This window comes from Camelina sativa, chromosome 1, assembly GCF_030686135.1.
Source record: "Camelina sativa cultivar CO46 ecotype springtype chromosome 1, ASM3068613v1".
NCBI lineage: Eukaryota > Viridiplantae > Streptophyta > Magnoliopsida > Brassicales > Brassicaceae > Camelina > Camelina sativa.
This window is the reverse complement of record NC_141880.1, coordinates 5,795,029-5,814,527: the sequence shown is the minus strand read 5'-3', so window position 1 is coordinate 5,814,527 and position 19,499 is coordinate 5,795,029. Positions and strand designations below refer to the sequence as shown.

General features: G+C 38.3%; 4 protein-coding genes and 1 pseudogene across 19 annotated transcripts; 4 read left to right on the top strand and 1 right to left on the bottom strand.

Annotated features, from left to right (window-relative positions):
* Nucleotides 1-142: 142 nt before the first annotated feature.
* LOC104779048 (uncharacterized) lies at nucleotides 143-2,451 on the top strand. 4 transcript variants are annotated; one of them, XM_087502236.1, is made up of 7 exons: nucleotides 143-327; nucleotides 448-708; nucleotides 926-1,010; nucleotides 1,223-1,296; nucleotides 1,506-1,562; nucleotides 1,654-1,893; nucleotides 1,986-2,451. In XM_087502236.1, exons 2-7 carry the CDS (start codon nucleotides 598-600, stop codon nucleotides 2,115-2,117), a joined length of 699 nt encoding a protein of 232 aa, XP_087358362.1. In that variant the 5' UTR covers nucleotides 143-327; nucleotides 448-597; the 3' UTR covers nucleotides 2,118-2,451. The 4 variants fall into 4 exon arrangements, with proteins under 4 accessions (XP_087358362.1, XP_087358420.1, XP_087358468.1 ...); XM_087502266.1 differs by having other exon boundaries at nucleotides 305-321; XM_087502294.1 differs by lacking the exon at nucleotides 1,223-1,296 and having other exon boundaries at nucleotides 233-327.
* Nucleotides 2,452-3,092: 641 nt separating this feature from the next.
* On the bottom strand, nucleotides 3,093-4,652 carry LOC104779040 (protein PATRONUS 1-like). Its single transcript, XM_010503440.2, has 5 exons — nucleotides 4,448-4,652; nucleotides 4,126-4,205; nucleotides 3,728-4,012; nucleotides 3,583-3,626; nucleotides 3,093-3,444 (listed from the first exon to the last, which is right to left on the bottom strand). The coding sequence occupies exons 2-5, from the start codon at nucleotides 4,190-4,192 to the stop codon at nucleotides 3,250-3,252; spliced, it is 591 nt and encodes a 196-aa protein (XP_010501742.1). The 5' UTR covers nucleotides 4,193-4,205; nucleotides 4,448-4,652; the 3' UTR covers nucleotides 3,093-3,249.
* A 962-nt stretch (nucleotides 4,653-5,614) lies between these two features.
* On the top strand, nucleotides 5,615-7,742 carry LOC104779035 (trihelix transcription factor ASIL2 pseudogene; annotated as a pseudogene). Its single transcript, XR_015558404.1, has one exon. The product of XR_015558404.1 is annotated as a trihelix transcription factor ASIL2 pseudogene (transcript).
* A 1,560-nt stretch (nucleotides 7,743-9,302) lies between these two features.
* LOC104779002 (uncharacterized) lies at nucleotides 9,303-16,709 on the top strand. 8 transcript variants are annotated; one of them, XM_087501933.1, is made up of 13 exons: nucleotides 9,370-9,773; nucleotides 10,204-10,301; nucleotides 10,430-10,612; nucleotides 10,708-10,807; nucleotides 10,900-10,930; nucleotides 11,189-11,216; nucleotides 11,318-11,470; nucleotides 12,152-13,329; nucleotides 13,431-13,509; nucleotides 13,748-14,496; nucleotides 14,609-15,803; nucleotides 16,000-16,068; nucleotides 16,268-16,709. In XM_087501933.1, exons 8-13 carry the CDS (start codon nucleotides 13,231-13,233, stop codon nucleotides 16,315-16,317), a joined length of 2,241 nt encoding a protein of 746 aa, XP_087358059.1. In that variant the 5' UTR covers nucleotides 9,370-9,773; nucleotides 10,204-10,301; nucleotides 10,430-10,612; nucleotides 10,708-10,807; nucleotides 10,900-10,930; nucleotides 11,189-11,216; nucleotides 11,318-11,470; nucleotides 12,152-13,230; the 3' UTR covers nucleotides 16,318-16,709. The 8 variants fall into 8 exon arrangements, with proteins under 8 accessions (XP_010501705.2, XP_010501710.2, XP_087358059.1 ...); XM_087501957.1 differs by having other exon boundaries at nucleotides 9,403-9,768; XM_010503415.3 differs by lacking the exon at nucleotides 13,431-13,509 and adding an exon at nucleotides 10,112-10,126 and having other exon boundaries at nucleotides 9,646-9,768.
* A 329-nt stretch (nucleotides 16,710-17,038) lies between these two features.
* On the top strand, nucleotides 17,039-19,311 carry LOC104778976 (protein CORTICAL MICROTUBULE DISORDERING 1). 5 transcript variants are annotated; one of them, XM_087502169.1, is made up of 5 exons: nucleotides 17,039-17,653; nucleotides 17,734-17,976; nucleotides 18,062-18,224; nucleotides 18,316-18,407; nucleotides 18,497-19,311. In XM_087502169.1, exons 1-5 carry the CDS (start codon nucleotides 17,234-17,236, stop codon nucleotides 18,506-18,508), a joined length of 930 nt encoding a protein of 309 aa, XP_087358295.1. In that variant the 5' UTR covers nucleotides 17,039-17,233; the 3' UTR covers nucleotides 18,509-19,311. The 5 variants fall into 5 exon arrangements, with proteins under 5 accessions (XP_087358295.1, XP_010501688.1, XP_010501681.1 ...); XM_010503386.3 differs by having other exon boundaries at nucleotides 17,074-17,653; nucleotides 17,737-17,976; nucleotides 18,062-18,229; XM_010503379.3 differs by having other exon boundaries at nucleotides 17,077-17,653; nucleotides 18,062-18,229.
* Nucleotides 19,312-19,499: the final 188 nt, after the last annotated feature.

Below are 19,499 nucleotides of genomic sequence, written 5' to 3'. Positions count from 1 at the left end.
CTAAATATTTATATAAATGTTATCACTAAAATCTAATACCACATCAGTTTTATTGGTTAGTTTAAACTGTAAAGGAAAAAAAAATATTATTTCTGATATTTTTTATTTTTATATTTCACTCGATACTCCTTTTCTTTCTTTCGTAGAAATATCATTTATTAATAAGAAGAAGATAATTATTAATTTAATAATATAATTAAAAAGAAGAAAAGTAGAAGAAGGACAAAAAAAAAAAAAATCTAACAAGTGGTAAGAGGTTCTGGAGAGTTCCATTTCCACCCTCTGTATCTCTCTCTCTCTCGTACAGAGGCAGAGGCAGAGGCAGAGGTGAGAAACAACCAACATTACAAATTTAAAAAAAAAAAGTTTTTTTTTTCTCTCCTAATTTCTTCTTTGATCATCTTCTGCAATACCAAATCAAACCCTAATCTATTCTTATTCTTTCAGTTTCGAATCTCTTTGGTACCACCACCCAAGTTCGTTGGCTCTGTTTTCTTAGGGAGTTGAATTCGTTGAAAGTACGAGTTTTTATTTATTGGGTTTCTGTTTTTGTTGTTGATCTGCTGGGTTTTTGTATCTGGAGGAGAAAGTTAAATTATGGCGTCGAATAATAACGAGAAAAGCGAGGAGAATTTGTATGCTGTTCTGGGTTTGAAGAAGGAATGTACCACGACGGAGCTCCGTTCTGCTTACAAGAAGCTTGCTCTTGTAAGTTTTCTTACTTCTCCGATAAATTTTTGATTTTTGTCTGGTTTGTTCCTTACCTCGGATGTATCTAATTTGGTAAAATATTATTGATTGTGATTGAGAACAAACATGATGCATCCTTAGATCGATTTGTTTGATTGAGATTTTGGAGATTTGGATCAGATTTGTGTGTTTCGGTAAACTGATTGAGAGAAGTTTGGTTTATTTTTGGAATCAGAGATGGCATCCAGATCGTTGTTCTTCAATGGAGTTTGTAGAAGAAGCAAAGAAGAAATTTCAAGCAATCCAAGAAGCTTACTCTGGTAACTTCCTTCCACCTGCTTTTCTCCTAATCTTTCTTTGTCTCTCTTATTGTTTCGATTTCTTTAGTGTTACTTTACAAAACAGATGGGGACTGGTTATTATTGGATACAAGAGATCTTCTATTATTTTCTGGTTCCTTGATATAATCTTTTTGATATTGTTTAATGGTTTCTGATTGAGCTTTTCTATCTTTTTATAATGGGCACAACAGTTCTGTCTGACTCCAACAAGAGGTTCCTGTATGATGTTGGAGCTTATAATACTGATGATGATGATGACCAAAACGTAAAGTCCCTTTTTTTTTTTTTCTTGCTTTTAAAGATTTTCACTTTCGACCTGTTTTTCCATAAGATTTTTATAGATCCAGCCAGAGTTACTTTTCTTCTATTGCATCTGAAGAGCATTGCTTTTGAGGATTTGATTGATCTGTTGACATGTCTATTTTGATCATATCAATCATGTAATAATAGAAACTTGTTGGTTTGTGGATGCAGGGGATGGGAGATTTCTTGAGTGAAATGGCGGCTATGATGAATCAATCCAAGCCTAATGTAAGCAGCCTGCTTTAGTTTTCAATCTATCTTTTAGACACCGTTGATTGACCTGAGTGATGATGATGATATGAGATATATTGTTTTGCAGGAGAATGACACAGGGGACGGTTTTGAGCAACTACAAGATCTGTTTAATGAGATGTTTCAAGGAGACGCTGCTGCATTCTCATCATCATCATCATCTTGCTCCACTTCAACGTTCACTTCCTCTTGTAGTTTTGTATTTGATACAGACACGCAGCGGTCATCGTCATTTCAGACAAGTTCAATGGGGATGAATGATCCTTTTGGATTTGACCCGAGAGCTCATCATACCTTTTCTTTAGGGGTAAGGAACTTTAAAAACCCTGAATACTATACTTTTCCTGTATCACTTTTTGCGTCTTCTTGATGATGAATTGGTTTTGGTGGAAAAAGCAGGTTGACCATCAGCAGGATTTCAAGAAAGGGAAGAACAATGGCGGAAGGAGAAACAACAGAAGGAAGAACAGTGTTCCATCGGCTGGTCACGAGACGTCGTCGAACAACAACTATGGAGTCCCCACCTCATAGGCAGACACTTCACTCCATATTTTTTGCTAACTCATCTCCTCACATTTGTCGACTAGTACGCAGACAAGATGATTGGTTCTTGTCTTGTCAACGAGGATGTTTAAAAAAAAAACTCAAAAAGTGTCCTCGTTTTGTTAACTACTACCCACCTCCTTCTCTCGAAGCTTCTTTTCTTTGTTTCTCTCTGCTTTTGTCATTGGATTGTTTTCTGCTAAGATCATTGAAATCAACGAAATCAACTGATTTATGCTGAGACCACGGACACATGGTCCTTCTATATTCTTATAGCCATTGATTTTTTCAGCATTTAATAAAATAAAGAGATGCATTATCAGTTGTTCCATCATAGTCGATTCTATTATTTGTTCCATTTTTAATTGTGTCAATGTCAATTACAGTAAAAGTTTACAAACCGCACTTGAAATATCCGAATTGTAAAAACAAAGCAGATTCACGTGTCTAGTGAATAATTGTAAAAACAAAGCAGATTCACGTGTCTAGTGAATCAGAGTTGTTTCTGAGACGGAATCAGAGTCTGAACCTGATCTTTCTGCTGATTCAGGTGATATTTTGCCACCATTTGTCCTGCCACCGCTAGTGGAAGTAGATAAGACAGAGCTTGGTGAGGTGGCAATGGCGATATTGGGAATTGCAGAAAGTTACGAGAAGGTGGAGAGACAGTTTAAACAAAAGATGGGAGTTGGAGAAGGAAAGGATGAGATTAGCTAAGGAGCTTGAGTTACAGAGAATGCAATTCTTTAAAGCTCAATCGGAGATGTTACGGAACAGTCAAGACGGTGTAAGGGGGAATCAGGAGTCACCATAGTACCAAGGATAACGGCAATGTAAGCTAACAGTTTAAGAGATTAATACTCTTGGGATCTTAATGTATAAAATGATGACTGCTGTGGAATGTGTGAAATGTAAACGGATTCTGAAAAATATAAGACTGTGGCATGAGTTTGATGAATGCACAAATGCTTGAAAAGATTCCAACCTTAATTCCTGAAACCAGTTACTACAAAGTGATAGACACAAGAGTAGTTTTATGAAGAGCTGAACAAAAGATAAGTCGCTAATACTACTTTCATCTGAAGGATGAATTTTTGAAAGACATTAAAGAAACTGAAACTTAGAAGATGTCAGAGTCTTCGGTGAGTGTGAACTCAGTTGAATCGAAACGCCAAGCCAGAGGAGTGGAAGGCATCATCATAGAGCCATGTCGAACTGGGGAGCGCCATGGAGTTGAGCTCTTCAGCCAATCAGTCAACTTGGGAGATGCAATCTCTTCTGGTTCGTCGTAAGTCAGATTGTTCTTAGCATCCATCTGAAACCAAAAACACACAAGGTAGAGTCACAAAACAAGAACAAAGATTCAATCAGAATCATGTAAATGACTAATCTCTCATGATTCAAGAGTCTCAGACCAAATATACACATTGAGTTCTCTTTTAAAGTAAAGTACCTTTTCCATGTCATAACTGAGATGCTTCTCCTTGATGCTAGAACCTGCAAAAATAAAAGAAGAAGCTTAGCACAAATTTACTCAAAAAGATTAGTTAGCAACTTAGCATCAGAACTTAGGAAGATATATATATATATATAGTTACCATGGTTAAGTAGAATGAGATCAGCAGAGAAGTGATCATCCCACATATTCTGCTGCTGTTTGATGCATTTGCTGTGATCGTGTAAGAACCTTTCCCCAGCTATGTCAATCTCATCTTTCACAGTAGAAGCAGCAGCAGAAGCGATTTGCTTGTTCTTTGAAGAAGCTTTAGCAAGAATCCCAGACTTGTTTGTAATATCATTCAGAGCCTTACGAGCTCCACCAGGTTTCTTCTGACCAAGTACAGTTCCTTTGGATTTCACAGAAGCCGCAGTAGCAATAGACTCTGTAAATAACCCACAAAGAAAGCAAAACAAAGAAAATGTTAAAAATCTTGTTTTCAAAGCATCCATCAAGATATTGATTTGAAGAGATTGTAATAGAGAAAGATGATTTTACTTTCGCGATGAATCGGAGCGTTCTCGTCTGGGAAGATCATCTGGTGAAGAGTGTTCATGTTCGCCATAGGTTTTTTAAAACTGTGAAATTAAAAAAACACGAAAATCAAATCACAAATTTGGGGGAGAAAGAATCAAGAAGATCGAAGCGAATTTGGCGGATTTGATTCCAGAATTGATAAAATCAATCAGATATAAACCCTAAAAATTTGATTCGAGAGACCCAATTCGAGATCCAACACAAAGATATCGTTTCTTTTCATAAAACCCAGTTTGATTCTCGATCTGAACTTAAAATCAGAAGGAAGGAAGAAAGAGATTACCTTTGTAAAGAACGAAGTAGTTTTCTTGGTGATGTTTCTTGTTAGAAGAGAGAAGAGTCTCGAAGGAAGAAGACGAAGAGCGCTTTTTGTTTTTTTTTTTGTGAAATTGTGTAACGGTAATGTTGTTCTTTCCTTTTTCTTTCTGAGAGTATCTGACGACGATAAAAGCAGAGAGAAACTCTGAATTAGGCCAAAAAAAGTGAATTTATAGAAAAAAAAAATATATATATATATATCTACTAGCCGTTAAGAGCCGTTGCAGAATACAGGCCCAATGAGAGCAGTTGGCCCAGGCTCATTGGAATTGAAAATGTCTATTTGAACGGAGAAAAAAAAACAAAAGAAAAGTTGATTAGTCAGTAAAAAAAAGTTGTTTATCTTATATATATGCTTGTGTTTCGCCTCTATCCTCCATGTAAAAGACTTGCTAGGTAATATAAATGCATATAGTCATAAGCTTGGTAGTGATCGATTTGTAAAATTAATTACTATCATAATCAAATATATATGCAGCTGGAACACCAAATGAAACGCATGCTACTAGTATCAATGCTTGCGATTGCTTTGATCTCTCTCTCTCTCTTTTTATTCCCTTGTGATCCTCTCTTCTGTAGAACATATTATTATCCTATTTGTTTAAAAGTTTGTAAATCACTATATCTAAACGTCCGGTAATATACTGTAGGATTGTGCTAAACGCATTGGACCGTTGAAAAAGAACAAAAAATATGAGAAGAAGGATCTGAACTGAAATTACTTTTGGTGTTTACGTAAATGGTATGTGTATGCTATGTACATAATGGTCACTTTTGGTGTTTTTAGAAATTTTAAATTCCTCATGGTTTTTTTTTGTTTTTGGTTTCACAATCTACGAAGATAGTATAAGTTGTTTTTGAAACATAGTCTATTTAGTTCTTCTGCAATTTCAAAAGTGTGGGTTATATTTATTATAAAAACTGATGTGATCAGTGATAACATCAACGTAATATATATATATATATCGCATTCTCGTTAATTATGCATGTGTCTTGGTGAGGGTGAGATGATTAAAGTTGCATATCGTGCTTAGGGAGTTAAAATCGCATACATGACACATTCTTTGTTCATATCCACTTAGAACAAAGTAGGTGTAATTTACTGGCAAATATTTTTAATAAGCCCATTTATAGCCCAAAGTAAATGACACCCACGTCAGCGTTCTTATTTTAATATATGAATAATAAGGGAAAAAAGGTTAAAGGGACTAATCGAATCCGATTTAACGAATGAAGAAGCAACCAACTGGAGGGAACACATTTATCGACGGACACTATAAAAAGGTCTACGACCGATACGATACTGAAACTGACGGTTAGGCTAAGGGTAGTTTCGGTACATCATCGGAAAAATGGTTGTTCAGAGGAAAGGGGATAGTTCCGGTAATTATAGAATAAGTAGATGGGCTTTTCCGTCAATATACATCCTCGTCGGCTTACCAAGAAATGGCGAAATTACGATAGAAACCCATCTTTTTACCCCTAAACCGAGCCGGCAACTTTACCGGTGACGGAATCTTACTCTGACCTACCAATCACGTCATTCCACGTCAATTCCCCGTATCTTCTCACGTTCCTCCACGTGTCCCTCTCCCTACTCACCGACGCCGTCTCCTTCCCGTTTACCCCGAACAGAATTATTAACCCAAACCCTAACCCTATCTCCTCTTTCTACCTATCTCAGATCCGGCGAAATTGAAAACTCATGGAGGACGATGAAGATATCCAATCTCACGGTTCCGATTCACCTGATCCGTCTTCTTCGCCGGCGGCGGGACGAATCACGGTTACGGTGGCTTCGACAGGTCCGCCTTCTTATTCTCTGACTCCTCCGGCTAATTGTTCTGAGCAGGATCCGGATGCGTTGGCTCTCGCGCTGCTTCCGATTCAGGCGAGCGGTGGTGGTGGTGGTGGTAGCAGCAGTGGGAGACCAACCGGTGGCGGCGGGAGGGAGGATTGCTGGAGCGAAGGTGCTACGGCTGTGTTGATTGATGCGTGGGGTGAGAGGTACTTGGAGCTTAGCAGAGGCAATCTGAAGCAGAAGCACTGGAAAGAGGTGGCTGAGATCGTGAGCAGCAGAGAGGATTACGGTAAAATTCCCAAAACTGATATACAGTGTAAGAATAGGATTGATACGGTGAAGAAGAAGTATAAACAAGAAAAGGTGAGAATCGCTACCGGCGGTGGCCGTAGCAGATGGGTCTTCTTTGACAAACTTGACCGTCTCATTGGATCAACGGCCAAGATCCCGACGGCAACTCCTGGAGTCAGCGGTGGTGGAGGTCCTGGAGTAGGAGGAGGATTGCATAAGATTCCTATGGGTATTCCTATGGGCACTCGCTCGAATCTGTACCATCAGCAAGCTAAGGCTGCTGCAGCGCCTCCCTTTAATAATCTTGATCGTCTAATGGGAGCTACAGCTAGGGTCTCAGCTGCTTCGTTCGGTGGCAGTGGCGGAGGAGGAGGAGGAGGAGGAGGAGGATCCGTCAATGTACCAATGGGAATTCCGATGAGTAGCCGTTCAACTCCGTTTGGGCAGCAGGGTAGGACGCTGCCACAGCAACGTAGGACGCTGCCACAGCAACGTAGGACGCTGCCACAGCAACAGCAGCAAGGGATGATGGTGAAAAGGTGTAGTGAGTCAAAACGTTGGCGTTTTAAGAAGAGGAATGCTTCTGAGTCAGACTCGGAATCCGAAGCAGCAATGTCAGATGATTCCGGGGACAGTTTACCACCTCCGCCTCTGTCAAAGAGGATGAAGACAGAGGAGAAGAGGAAGCCAGATGGTGATGGAGTGGGGAACAAGTGGACGGAGCTAACTCGGGCAATCATGAGATTTGGTGAAGCTTATGAGCAAACAGAGAACGCCAAGCTGCAACAGGTGGTTGAGATGGAGAAAGAGAGGATGAAGTTCTTGAAGGAACTGGAGTTGCAGAGAATGCAGTTCTTTGTGCAGACTCAGTTGGAGATATCACAACTTAAGCAGCAACATGGTGGGAGAATGGGAAACACCAGTAATAATGATCATAACAGCCGCAAGAACAACATCAATGCGATAGTCAACAACAGCAACAACAATGTGGGTAATAATAACTAGAGTGTTAGTGATTCAGGGTCGTTAATTAATATATTTTTAGATTTTGAGTCTTGAATTGTTGAAAGAGAAACTTATCTAGGCTTGATGAGTGTATTAATATTTTGCATATTTTTTGTTAACTTTGGTCACATGGAACAGATTTTAACATCCTTTTAGTCCTGCATAACTTTCTTCAGACTCCTCTGACGCATTGAATGAGGTCTTTTATGCAGGTTACTAAACTTCTCTGAATCTCTTGAGTTAGATTGCGTTTCTGTGAGCTGACACTAGTTAGGTTAGAACATGGCATAAGCTCCCATCCTTGTCACAGCCCAAGATATAAAGTTGTGAAGATTTGCATGTGTACCTAAACACATTTAAACTGTTTCCTTCAAATAATTGTTTTAGCTATAGATTTTCTTGTGTCTGAAGCATCATCAATCCACCAACGATCTGCTATAAAAGTAGAATGTTAGGCAACAAAAAAAACTTTCCGTTTGTCTGTTGAATTCTTTATGATGTTTTCGCCTTTTGGAATTTTTTTAGTAGTACAGTACTATACAAAATGACAAATCACAGAAGATTTCATCACAACACAGATATGTTATCACAGTTTCACCTTCCGCACTAAGCTATATAACTAAAATATTTGAACTATTCATGTATTGGAAAAGTAAATCATATGATACTTGAGTAAAATACACATTCTTCCCAGACCCACCGCAAACATCATTCAAACTAGCACTATTGTGATGAATACAATACAATAATGAAGACTTAGAAAATGATGCTTCTAGATAAATTCTGAAAATTTTGGTTCACTTTTTTTTTGTAGAAAGGATTTTGATACCAACAACATATTAATAGGCTTCATGAGTATAATTACTAATTAATGAACTAAATCTAGAGTGATATTTGTATCACTAGACTAGAATTACTAATTGTTTTCACTTTTCATCTTGGTTAATTTTTAATATATATTTTTGGGTAAACAAAATCTAGTAACAAAAGTGATAACTAAAGAAATAGTAAAATATTGAATGTGGCAAATGAATGAATGAATATTCTTATATTTAAAGTAGGCAAGAGAAGAAGATACCAAAAAGAAAGAAATTGGGTAGGATATAAGCCATGTCTCTCCATTATTATTATTTTGTGTTAGGGTCAATTCAGCATTTAAAATCAGAGAAGAATAAAAGATTGATATCCTATAATTAGATATTTTTCCAGCCTTTTTCAAGGGGTCCATTATTTTGATTTAAAGTGTCTCCAAAAGTTGGAATATAAAAAAAAAATATATTGGTTGGTGTTAAAAATATTAATTATGAGCAGAGTGGAATAAGTAATTTAATATACTCATATTTGTCAGCATCTATTCTACCTATTAGTATTATTTATTTTAATATATATATATATATATATATACACAGATTTTATTTACTCTTTGAAACAGCGAATCATTGTGCTTGTTTACTCTTTAAGCTTAACGTTAAATATTTAGATCTCAAAGCTAAAGTACCCAATCTACCCCCATTCGTTCATCAGCCAATTTGTGACTAAAAGACGAATTTACCATGTTGTTTGTTATTATGTGTATACTTTAAAGAGTAATAAAAATCGAAGGAGGAAGGGTATTACGGGTAAGTGAAGAAAGCCGTTTGGGATCAGGCGAGACCTATTTACGTAATTTCGCTATTTACTGCCGACTTTTTATATATTTGTTTAATTTAAAATTTCAAATTTTACGCTCTTTTACTCTTTTTTACTCGTTTTTATTTTTATTTTTATTTTTCACGCATACGCTACTTCGCGTCAACAAAAATGGTGATTTTTGTCTGAAGATCGTTTTTTTTTCCTTCTTCTTCTTCTCTCTCTTGATTTCGCACTTTCTCTCTCTAAAGTATGTTTTAAAATTTTGTGTGTGACACTAAATGGTAGATAAATCGAATCTATCAGCCAAAAAATAAAATAAAGCTTACATCCCCAACCCCAAGTGAAATTAGATACCCCTCAAGTTGACTTGAGTTTTTTTTTTTGAATTGAAGCTTATACAAAAAGAGACAAATCTCCATTGCTAGGGTTTTAAGAGGAGAAGAGGATGCTGAATATAGAAAGCAGAGAGAGAGAGAGAGATTGAGTAACTAGTATTCGAATGTGAATCTGAAAGAGACTGATTCAATCGGGAAACAGACGAAGACTCATCTTCTCAGGTAAGGTACTGATAATGACCGATCCGAATACGACTTGCACTTGAAATTTTCAGAGTCTTCATGATTACAATGGCCTTGTTATTTTTTTTTATTTTTTTTTTCTGATTTGAGTTTTTACTTGAAATTGAATTCGAATTCAAATCCTCGGTCTTTGTTGATTCGCCTTCCTTTATTGATTGGGTTTTTAAATTTTCCACCATGATCGGAACTAGATCTAAGCAATGTGCTTTGATTCTGTAATTTGGTAACTTTGGGGTTTCTATTATTGTAATTGTGATGTTACTCTTTATGTTATTTACTGATTGCTTCACGTTTCTCTTTCATTTTCTCCGGACGCTTCAAGTTCCTCCTTTAGCATGTACGTTTTTTTTTTTTTAGAGATTTACCTTTGCTTTGCGTTTTACTCAGTATATGCTTTTTTTTGGGTTTGTTAAGGGGGGAAGACTGAGGCTTTTGTGCAAAGGGGAGGAGAAGATGAGACCAGCTATACCTCTTGATTATGCTGTCTTCCAACTCTCTCCAAAGCGGTCAAGGTTATAATTATATCAGAGAGAGTGATTCTTATTTTTTCGAATTCATACTTGTTATAGTGTGTGTGTGTGTGTGTGTTTATTTTTATTTTTAATAAAGATACTACTCTTCATGTTTTTCTTTCTGGCAGATGTGAGTTGTTTGTGTCTACTTCGGGGAATACTGAGAAACTTGCTTCTGGACTGGTGAAACCATTTGTTGCTCATTTGAAAATTGCAGAAGAACAGGTCGCCCGTGATGTTCAGTCTATTAGGCTAGATGTTGAAAGCAACAAAAATGCTGGAACTTGGTTTACCAAAGGGACTCTCGAGAGGTTATACATTCAATTCTGAGTCGAGGGATGTTGGAGTCTTGTGGAGCAGAGCTTATGCTAACATACTAATTTTTTTTATACCTGCTGGCTTCTAGGTTTGTACGCTTTGTTAGTACCCCAGAGGTTCTGGAATTGGTAAGCACATTAGATGTGGAAATGTCTCAGTTGGAGGCTGCCAGAAAAATATATGGCGAGGTAGGTACTTCACCTTTTTTTTTAATTCCAAGTTAGCAAAATACTGTGTTAATTGGAATGCTTTTATTGATTTTGATATTATCTTGCTTAAGGGAACTGGTGATCAGCGATCTGGTGCAAAAGGTATGCATATTGTTAACTTGTCTTTTAGTTGTACACTCTGTTACATTTACTCTCCATGAAAAATTGTGCATTGGCTCTAAGGAGTCTGTTACAGTGATGATTGATGAACAAATTGTGAAGTGAATTAGAGTATGGGGTCTTTATATTGTTTTCTGTTAATCTACCAAGGTCCATCAGATATATTTAATTACATGTTAGTCGTTTCTTTCTTGCTTTGGCACAATCTGGCTAAACCTTTCTTGATTTTTGATGGCACAGAAACTATACCAGCAGCTGATGTGACAAAGTAAAGTCTCTTAATCTTGCAAATTTGCTTGATATTAAATAGTCTTATGCACTCCTGAAATGTGTAACACTGAATCTTTCCCCATTTTTCTGCATTTCCAGAAAGGAGTTGCTGAAAGCTATTGATTTACGGCTTGCAGCAGTTAGACAGGACTTAGCAACTGCCTGTAATCGCGCATCGGCTGCTGGTTTCAACCCTATCAGTGTCTCCGAACTTAGTCAATTTGCTGATCGATTTGGGGCCAATCGCTTGAAGTAAGTATTAAGATATCCCTTACTCCATATCCTATATAGAATATCCCAGGTTTTCCCTGTTGTTCTGGCCCTTGTGTCAGAAATTTTTTGGATCCCTTTTTACACACAAGATGACAAGACATCTTCAATTACTTGGCCTTGTCTAATTTATCTGGGTTTAAACCAAGAAGGTGGCAGGTGCTGTATTTGATAGTTGCAGCCAATAAATCGTACACCTTTATGTATGCATATTATTGCTAGGTAGACCCTACAACTAAGGTTGCTAGATTTATTACCCTCTGCCAGTGCTCCTTCTTTAAAAATTTGGACTTTGTTATACTATATTTTGCAACACCAGACTAATATATATTCAGTTAACCACCTTAATTGCATGTGTTTATAGTCACGTTTATGTTTTAGGTTTACCTGATTAGGCTTTAATTCATACTCTTTTTCGTAAACAGAAACCTATCAGGCTCTAAATTAGGTTGGTTTGGTCTGATGGAGACTTGAGAACTGCCATTAGGTGGATGGACATGATTATAATATGTCTTGGTCGCCTAACTGGACTACAAAATTCAGCATCTAAATTTTTTTCGCTGACCAATAGGCATTTTTAATTCAGAGTTCCAAACATATTTTGGCTTTCAACTTAGTTAATTGTCAGTTATGTGTACACTGATCATGCCTGGTTTCTCGCAGTGAGGCATGCACCAAGTTTATCACACTGTGCCAGAGAAGGCCAGAGCTTTTGAGCTCTTGGAGGGTCAATCAGGAAGAAGAAGCGATACGTTCGTCATGGGAATCTGATATGTCAATTGATGATCCCAGTGAAGACCCATCTAGAGACCTGGCGACTAACAGAAACCAACAACATAGGGAATATCAAACTGGTATGGAAGAGGAAAGTGCAACAGGAACCAACAACTGTCAGCCAAAATCAAAGCTTAAGCCACAAACACAAAGTAGTAATGATGAAAAGGATGAAGAAGAGGAAAAAAGTACTGTACAAAATGAGCCTTTAGTGACTCAGTCTAGGCAACTCACGAGACGGCTTAGTGTGCAGGAGAGGATCAGCATGTTTGAAAACAAGCAGAAAGAGAACTCTGGAGGGAAAACAGCTGTGGCAAAATCGACTGAGCTGAGAAGACTTTCTTCTGATTTATCATCTGCTGCAGGCATGGAAAAGGTTGTGGTACGAAGATGGAGTGGTGCTAGTGACATGAGCATTGATTTGGGAAATGACAGGAAGGATGATACTGGTGATAGTCCACTGTGTACTCCCTCGTCATCTTCAGTGTCCAAAGATGGAAGTGGTACATCCTCGAAACTATTTGTCGGCTACAATAAAAAAGAGCAGAATGGATTGAGCCATGCTGCGAATTCTCATAGGACTGAGGAAGAATGTACTTCCAACAATGGCAGTGACTGGGGAACGGATGAAGTAGAGTCTCAAAATTCAAGTTCTACTTTCTTGCAAAAAGACAAGGAGGTAGGCATGAAGGAGCCATTGAGCACGAATAATCAAGTGGGACATCAAGGATATTCTCAGGATGGTTTTTCAAAGAAGAATTCCAAGTATAAATTCTATGAAAAGAATTCCAGAGCCACTTCGGATCACACAGGGAATGCAAATAGAAATGATGAGGCGGACAACAAAATGAGCGATTTTGAATCAAATAGGCAGAATCAGATACAGTTTAGGGATCCGCGGAGTCATTCATTGTCTACATTACATCACTTAGGTGGTACTGAACCTAACATCATAAGTGTACAGAGCAATGGAGGAACTGCAGAGTCTCCTAGGAAAGAGTTACTGCCTTCGGATAGGCAATCGCCACTTGTTGAGGATCGCCAGAGAAAGACACCGGTTTATGGAGGTCAGTAAAGAAGGTTATAGTAAAGTTTTCTTGGTCTTTCGTTTATATGCATGTTCTTGAATAGATGCATTTCATATATGGGAATTTCTTTATAATTTCAGCCGTTTCTTATGCTTCGACCCAATATTGATATCAAGGGGAATTCAAAGGACCATCATGCACTCCCTTTCTCAGTTGTTTGTACGCTTAAAAGTCTATAGTTTATTCTTTGCTTACCTGCGTTCTAATGCTTAAAATGATCATGAACGTAGAAGTATTCTTTTTATTGTTATTAAACACTTGAGTCTGAGAATAGGAGAACGACTAATTCTCAATGTGATAACGTACCTCTCTTCTTTTCTTTAAATATCTTGACTTCGACAAAGGGGAAAATTGAGTAACTTTCTGATTATTTTCTTGTTGCACGATCTTCTTTTAGGTTCTCAACAGATGAAAAGGCCGCATAGTAGAAGGACTGAGAATAGTTCAGCTGATGTAAATACAAAGCCACCTGCAGCCGTTAATAGTGTTTCAGATTTCTCCGAGAGTGATACTCTGACCCAAATGTCCCCGACAGAGCAAGTTCAAAGGGCAAGACCGTCTAAGGGAAGCCAAGAGCTGAATAACGAATTGAAAGTGAAAGCAAACGAGCTTGAAAAGCTATTTGCTGAACATATGCTCCGTGTCCCAGGGGATCAATCCAGTTCTGTGCGTAGAGGTAAGCCCGGAAAGCCGAGTGAACAGGCGGTGACTTCGCAGCTGAGAAGACCTGCTGCACAGGATCTATCTTCTGTTCAAAATTCTGATCAGAAGACCCTGGCGATGCCAACTTTAAGCTCAAACGATGAAGACAAGTTCAAAACTCCGCCAACAATGAAGATGGTTGCTAACAATGACTATGAAGATATCACGAGGCAAAAATTCCCAGAAATCAGCTTTTCGGATAATTCGAGGGGAAAGTTCTATGAGACATATATGCAAAAAAGAGACGCAAAGCTGAAGGAAGACTGGAGTTGCAGAAGGACCGAGAAGGAAGCCAAATTGAAGGTGATGCAAGATATACTTGATCGCAGTAACGCTGAGATGAAAACCAAATTTTCTCAGTCTACAGGGAGACGTGATTCAGATGCCAGACGTGCAGAGAAGCTTGTATACTTCAATTCGAAGTTGAGTGCTAAAAAGGATCAGGTATAGAGCATTTCCTTCTTCTGAAAGTTTACCTGTGGTAGCCTAAAACTACTGAGTGGGTGAAATATTATCCTTGGTTTCCTAATAGTTTAACAATGTGACGACTTGACAGCATCCAATTAGCTCATTTCACAGTGAAGAAGATGAGGATGTTTCCAGGAGCACCCAGAATAAAAAGCTACAACAAAATAAAAACAATTTGACTGCTCGAACTACTGCTACATCAGCGTCACGCTCGGCAGCCAAAGTTTCTACTCCCAGTGTTGTTAGGCGGAGAGGACAATCAGAAAAACTTCTTGCACAGTCAGTCCCCAACTTCTCCGAGATCAAAAAGGAAGGCATGAAACCAGCCTCGGGAGTTGGAAAAAATGGTGTCCGCACCCAGGGGAGAAGCTCTATCCGCTCAAAGGTTGTAGCTGAAGAAGAGAAGTTGCGAAGGCCGAAAAATTTCAGAAAAGGTGCTGCTGAGTTGGCGACAGACTTATCTCAACTGAATTCAGAGGATGGTGTTTCCGTACCTCTGAATGAACAAGAGCAAAGCGGGAGAGATTGTAACAATTACGGCATTGGTATCAGCTCTGATAATGCGCAGCTGAAGACTTCAGAAGGATCTGATGCATCAGATGATATAGAGAAAGAGGGGACGGGAGAAGCACTTGACGACACGGAAGTGGAAGCTTTTACTGATGCAGAAAACGAGATGCCTAGACTAAGTCAGGAGTCTGAAGAATGGGGTAGTACTGGGATTGCAAATGGTGAATCTACTTCTCAGCTTGAACGTGGTTCAAATGCTGAATTATCTGCTGATATGGCTTCTAGGCATCAAACCATGGGTTCACTTCTGGACTCTCCCGGAGAAAGTACTGTTCCATGGAATTCGCGAGTTAAGCATCAATATTCAAACGAGGCATCTGAACTTGATGGTTCAGTGGACTCTCCAGTGGGTAGTCCTGCTTTCTGGAACTTATCTTCCCTTAACCATACAGAGAACGATACAAGTCAAATGAGAAAGAAATGGGGAGCTGCTCAGAAACGAGTGCCTGCTGGTAACCCATCTCAAAATCAGTGTCAACAGGATGTGACAAAAGGATTGAAAAGGCTTTTGAATTTTGGAAGGAAAAATCGTGCGGCTGAGAGTTTGGCTGACTGGATATCTGCTACAACGTCTGAAGGCGATGAGGATACTGACGATGGAAGAGATATTGCAAATCGATCATCTGAAGACTTGAGAAAGTCGCGAATGGGATTCTTACAGAGCCACCCCTCTGGTGATAGCTTCAACGAGAGCGAGCTATTTAATGAACAAGGTAAACAACCATTTCATATACCATAGTATTCACTGCCTCAACAGTTTTTACGAAAATCATCTAAAGATGTTCTTCACACGAATCAAATAACTCTAGATATATCAGTACTAGAGTTAACAATGACTTAGATTTATTTCTTGGTTTGTTCTTGATCTGAGTCATGTAAGATGATCTAATATTGTGTACCTGATTTCAGTCCAACCCACTGGCGCACCATTGAGCTTTAAACTGAAGGAAGATCAGACTTCAGGAACTTCTGCAAAAGGTAATCAATCAAGTGTTCTACTCTCAAAAACTCGTAAACCTTTTTTATCTCCACAAAATGTGAAGAATCTACTATCTAGCATCTGAGCTTTTTTAATCATTAAACGGAGATCTTACTTCCTAATTCACAGTCCTAGCTGCGATCTTTAACTCCTTGCTTATTATTTTTTACTCACTATTAAGTTTCATGTTTACTGCAGCACCAAGGTCATTCTTTTCACTCTCCAATTTTCGTAGCAAAGGGAAATGATTCGACACCAAGATCATAACAGCAGTCAGGATCCAAGCGAATGAAAGGTATAAGATCGCAACGCAGGCACACCAGACACAAGTATATAAGTGAAATATTCTGAGATATCATGTGCTCTTTGTTTCAGATCAATGTATCATTGAGAATAGTCCCTCTTCTCTTCAATATTTCTTTGTTAACTTTTATGATAGTGGTTTTGAAGCCTACATTGTAAATTGTATCAAACCTGAAACATGTCCGTATCGGTTTGATATCGATGTGATTTTGGTAGTACAAGCAAAAAAGGATGGCAATGTTCATTTAGTCTTTAGGTAATGTGCGGCTGTGAATCATGTCCAATATAAAACTTGGAAGCTCGTAGATAATTTAAAAAAAAAGTCTAGTTAGCAACATCTAATTTTAGTAATATTGTTGCTAACTAGACTTATAGTTGAGAAGAAAAACAATTACGTATTTACAACATATACAATAATCTCGTATTTGTGATCAACACGCAAAAGTGGGACAAAGAAGGTATATTACTCTTACTCACCTTCCCAAATAACCTTTCTCCATCTTCCTCGGAAAGTGACGTGAGATCAAAGTTGACGCGACCCACTCTGAAATCCCCAAGTAGTCCCTTTCCCTTTAACCCCAGAGTCTCTACCCCATCAAGGATTCTCAAGGGTACCTTAGTCATTCATCCAAAAAGAAAAGCAAATTGGGACAAGAAATCCTAAGTAACATGATCACTTGACTTCAAAGCCAAGTGAAAATTGATGATGTTACTTACCTGACATGCAAAGAAAGAGAAGATGCTCCATCATCAAGGAACAGAGACTCCAACCCAAAAGCAAAAAAAAAAAAGAACCAAAAGAAACCTTTCTTTATTCCCTCTTTTGTAAAAATTCAATCTCACACTGTTCAATATTCAAGAATGGCTTCTCTTACGCCGAAAGTGTTAATCAAGCTTCTTCAGACGATGAACACCAACATCAAGGTTCGAGGGGAATATCGGTCTGTTCTCCTGCAGGTAATTGGCATTGTCCCTGCTTTAGCCGGCTCAGAGCTTTGGCCAAACCAAGGCTTTTTCATCAAAGTGTCCGATTCTTCTCACTCCACATATGTCTCATTGAGGAACGAAGACAACGAACTTATCTTGAACAACAAATTGGGATTGGGACAGTTCTTCTACGTTGATAAGCTTGAAGCTGGGACACCTGTTCCTGTGGTAGTGGGAGTCAGACCGATCTCCGGACGACATCCTTTTGTAGGAAATCCCAAAGATTTGATGCAAATGTTGGTACCTAATGAGACTACACCTTTGCAAGAAGAAAATCACAGCCAAGAAAAAGTGGTGCAATAATATAACCATTAGATTCTTGAACTTTTTCACGTTTATAATAACAGATCTGTTCTCTAACACAAATCGTTCAGCAGAAAGATGGTGAGAGATCAAACAAGGTGGAGAATCTAAGAAAACATCAACCTTTTGTAATCAAAGAAGAGAAGACAGGTGTTGCTTCAAGATATATGAAAGGTATATCAAACCCAAAGACAAGTGGATCAGATTCGAGTAGCGGCGGTAGCAACACTGAGGGTGAGACTGGATCAATAATGGTGACTAAGAAACTTGGTGGTGGATTGGCTAAAGGCAAGCAAAGGGAGCACAAAGATCAGGTGAGTGTTCTTCTGATAAGTCACAATGGCCTTAAGATAAGAAAAATTCCCAACATTAGTCTGTAATTAACATATATGTGCTTAGACACGTCAACCTGGTCCTCCACAATCTCGGCCTGCTACAGCTCCAACAAAGGCAGAGCCAAAGAAACTCTCTTTGAGCTCTACTGTGAATTACATAAACAAGAAGAGTTGCTCTTCCGAGGATGCATCATGGAGCTCTCTGCCTGTTAATCTATCAAAAATGGGTAAAGTACGCTTTATATGATCTCTGTATCTCTTTTTTTTCTTTTTCTTTTTCGAATCATCCCCTTATGAACTCATCTCTGAATCCAAAAGGGAATACTGAGAAGGAGAAATATTGCTGCTCTAATTGCCACAGAGGTGCAAAAAGAGGCATTGGCTGCTTCACATCTTATCAAATGTATCAGGCAAGTTACCTATGAAACTAAGATACAAATTTTGTTTTTCTATGAAAAGTTGTCTTTTGCTTCTAATCAAGAAAACAATGATTTTGCAGTATGTTTGCTGACCTCAGCTCAAATGCTTCCCCAAAGAATCCACATACTTCTCTTAAAAACTTCTTCACTCTGCAGAGTATCCTTGACCAAGCACAAGCCACAGCTGCAGCATCAAAAGATAAATCAATCCAGCCAGTGAATATTCATTCATTATGGACGGAACCTGAAAAGTTGAGCAAAAAAGCTAGTCTAACTTCAAGCAGAGCTACAATGAAACCTCCTAAAACTCTAACAGAAGCCGAGAAGCTGGAATGGGTCAAGGGAAATGGCACAGAAGAGATAAGAGAACTGAGAAATACTTTGAAACGAGAGACAAGAAGCTGGTTTTTGAAATTCTTGGAAGATGCATTAGATTCTGGATTCCATGCTAGTGTTTTAGAGAAGAAAGGAAAAACCAAAGGAGCGCAACCAGCGGAACCAGAGAATCATATTACAGAGACATTATCCCAACTTAAGCAAGCAAACGAATGGCTAGAAAAAGTTAAAAGTGATAATCATTCTAGTGATAGTTCTTTGTTAGAGAATATAGAACGATTGAAAAAGAAAATATACTCTTGCTTGCTACTTTATGTGGATTCAGCTGCATCAGCTATTGGAGTATAGGCAAGCTCGAGACTGACAAGACAACCGATACAATGGGGAAATGTGCCTTGCAACAACAATGAAATTACTTCACAAATCGAACTAGATCTAAAGTTATGTACATTGTGTGTATGCTAATTTATTGTGTATAATAGAAACAGTATCAGACATATGTTAATATATTGAACACGAGTTTCTGTGGTTTGTAGAGTGAATTTTAAGGTTTGACAAAGATCACTTGGCAAACAAGTTTGACAAAAGATCACTTGGAATACTTGTTTGACAGTGACACATTTATGCTGTAAGCAACCGACATGATGCAACACATGAGACAACGATCACATGTTATGATGGAACAGAAAATTATTTCATAACAATATAATCAACTACACTGACCATCAAGAATCAAGAAGCTGTAGT

What these genes read in the sequence shown, in the direction of transcription:
- LOC104779048 (XM_087502236.1), top strand. Translation starts at nt 598, where the DNA reads ATGGCGTCGAATAATAACGAGAAAAGCGAGGAGAATTTGTATGCTGTT. An exon ending in ATGATGATGATGACCAAAAC is followed by an intron (nt 1,297 to 1,505) that starts GTAAAGTCCCTT and finishes TTGTGGATGCAG; the next exon opens with GGGATGGGAGATTTCTTGAG. An exon ending in ATCATACCTTTTCTTTAGGG is followed by an intron (nt 1,894 to 1,985) that starts GTAAGGAACTTT and finishes TGGAAAAAGCAG; the next exon opens with GTTGACCATCAGCAGGATTT.
- LOC104779040 (XM_010503440.2), bottom strand. Translation starts at nt 4,192, where the DNA reads ATGGCGAACATGAACACTCTTCACCAGATGATCTTCCCAGACGAGAAC. An exon ending in TCTCATTCTACTTAACCATG is followed by an intron (nt 3,627 to 3,727) that starts GTAACTATATAT and finishes TTATTTTTGCAG; the next exon opens with GTTCTAGCATCAAGGAGAAG. An exon ending in TCAGTTATGACATGGAAAAG is followed by an intron (nt 3,445 to 3,582) that starts GTACTTTACTTT and finishes TTTTGGTTTCAG; the next exon opens with ATGGATGCTAAGAACAATCT.
- LOC104779002 (XM_010503403.2), top strand. Translation starts at nt 10,243, where the DNA reads ATGAGACCAGCTATACCTCTTGATTATGCTGTCTTCCAACTCTCTCCA. An exon ending in CTCTCTCCAAAGCGGTCAAG is followed by an intron (nt 10,302 to 10,429) that starts GTTATAATTATA and finishes TCTTTCTGGCAG; the next exon opens with ATGTGAGTTGTTTGTGTCTA. An exon ending in TGAGTGCTAAAAAGGATCAG is followed by an intron (nt 14,497 to 14,608) that starts GTATAGAGCATT and finishes ACGACTTGACAG; the next exon opens with CATCCAATTAGCTCATTTCA.
- LOC104778976 (XM_010503379.3), top strand. Translation starts at nt 17,234, where the DNA reads ATGGCTTCTCTTACGCCGAAAGTGTTAATCAAGCTTCTTCAGACGATG. An exon ending in ATCTATCAAAAATGGGTAAA is followed by an intron (nt 18,230 to 18,315) that starts GTACGCTTTATA and finishes TGAATCCAAAAG; the next exon opens with GGAATACTGAGAAGGAGAAA. An exon ending in CATCTTATCAAATGTATCAG is followed by an intron (nt 18,408 to 18,496) that starts GCAAGTTACCTA and finishes ATGATTTTGCAG; the next exon opens with TATGTTTGCTGACCTCAGCT.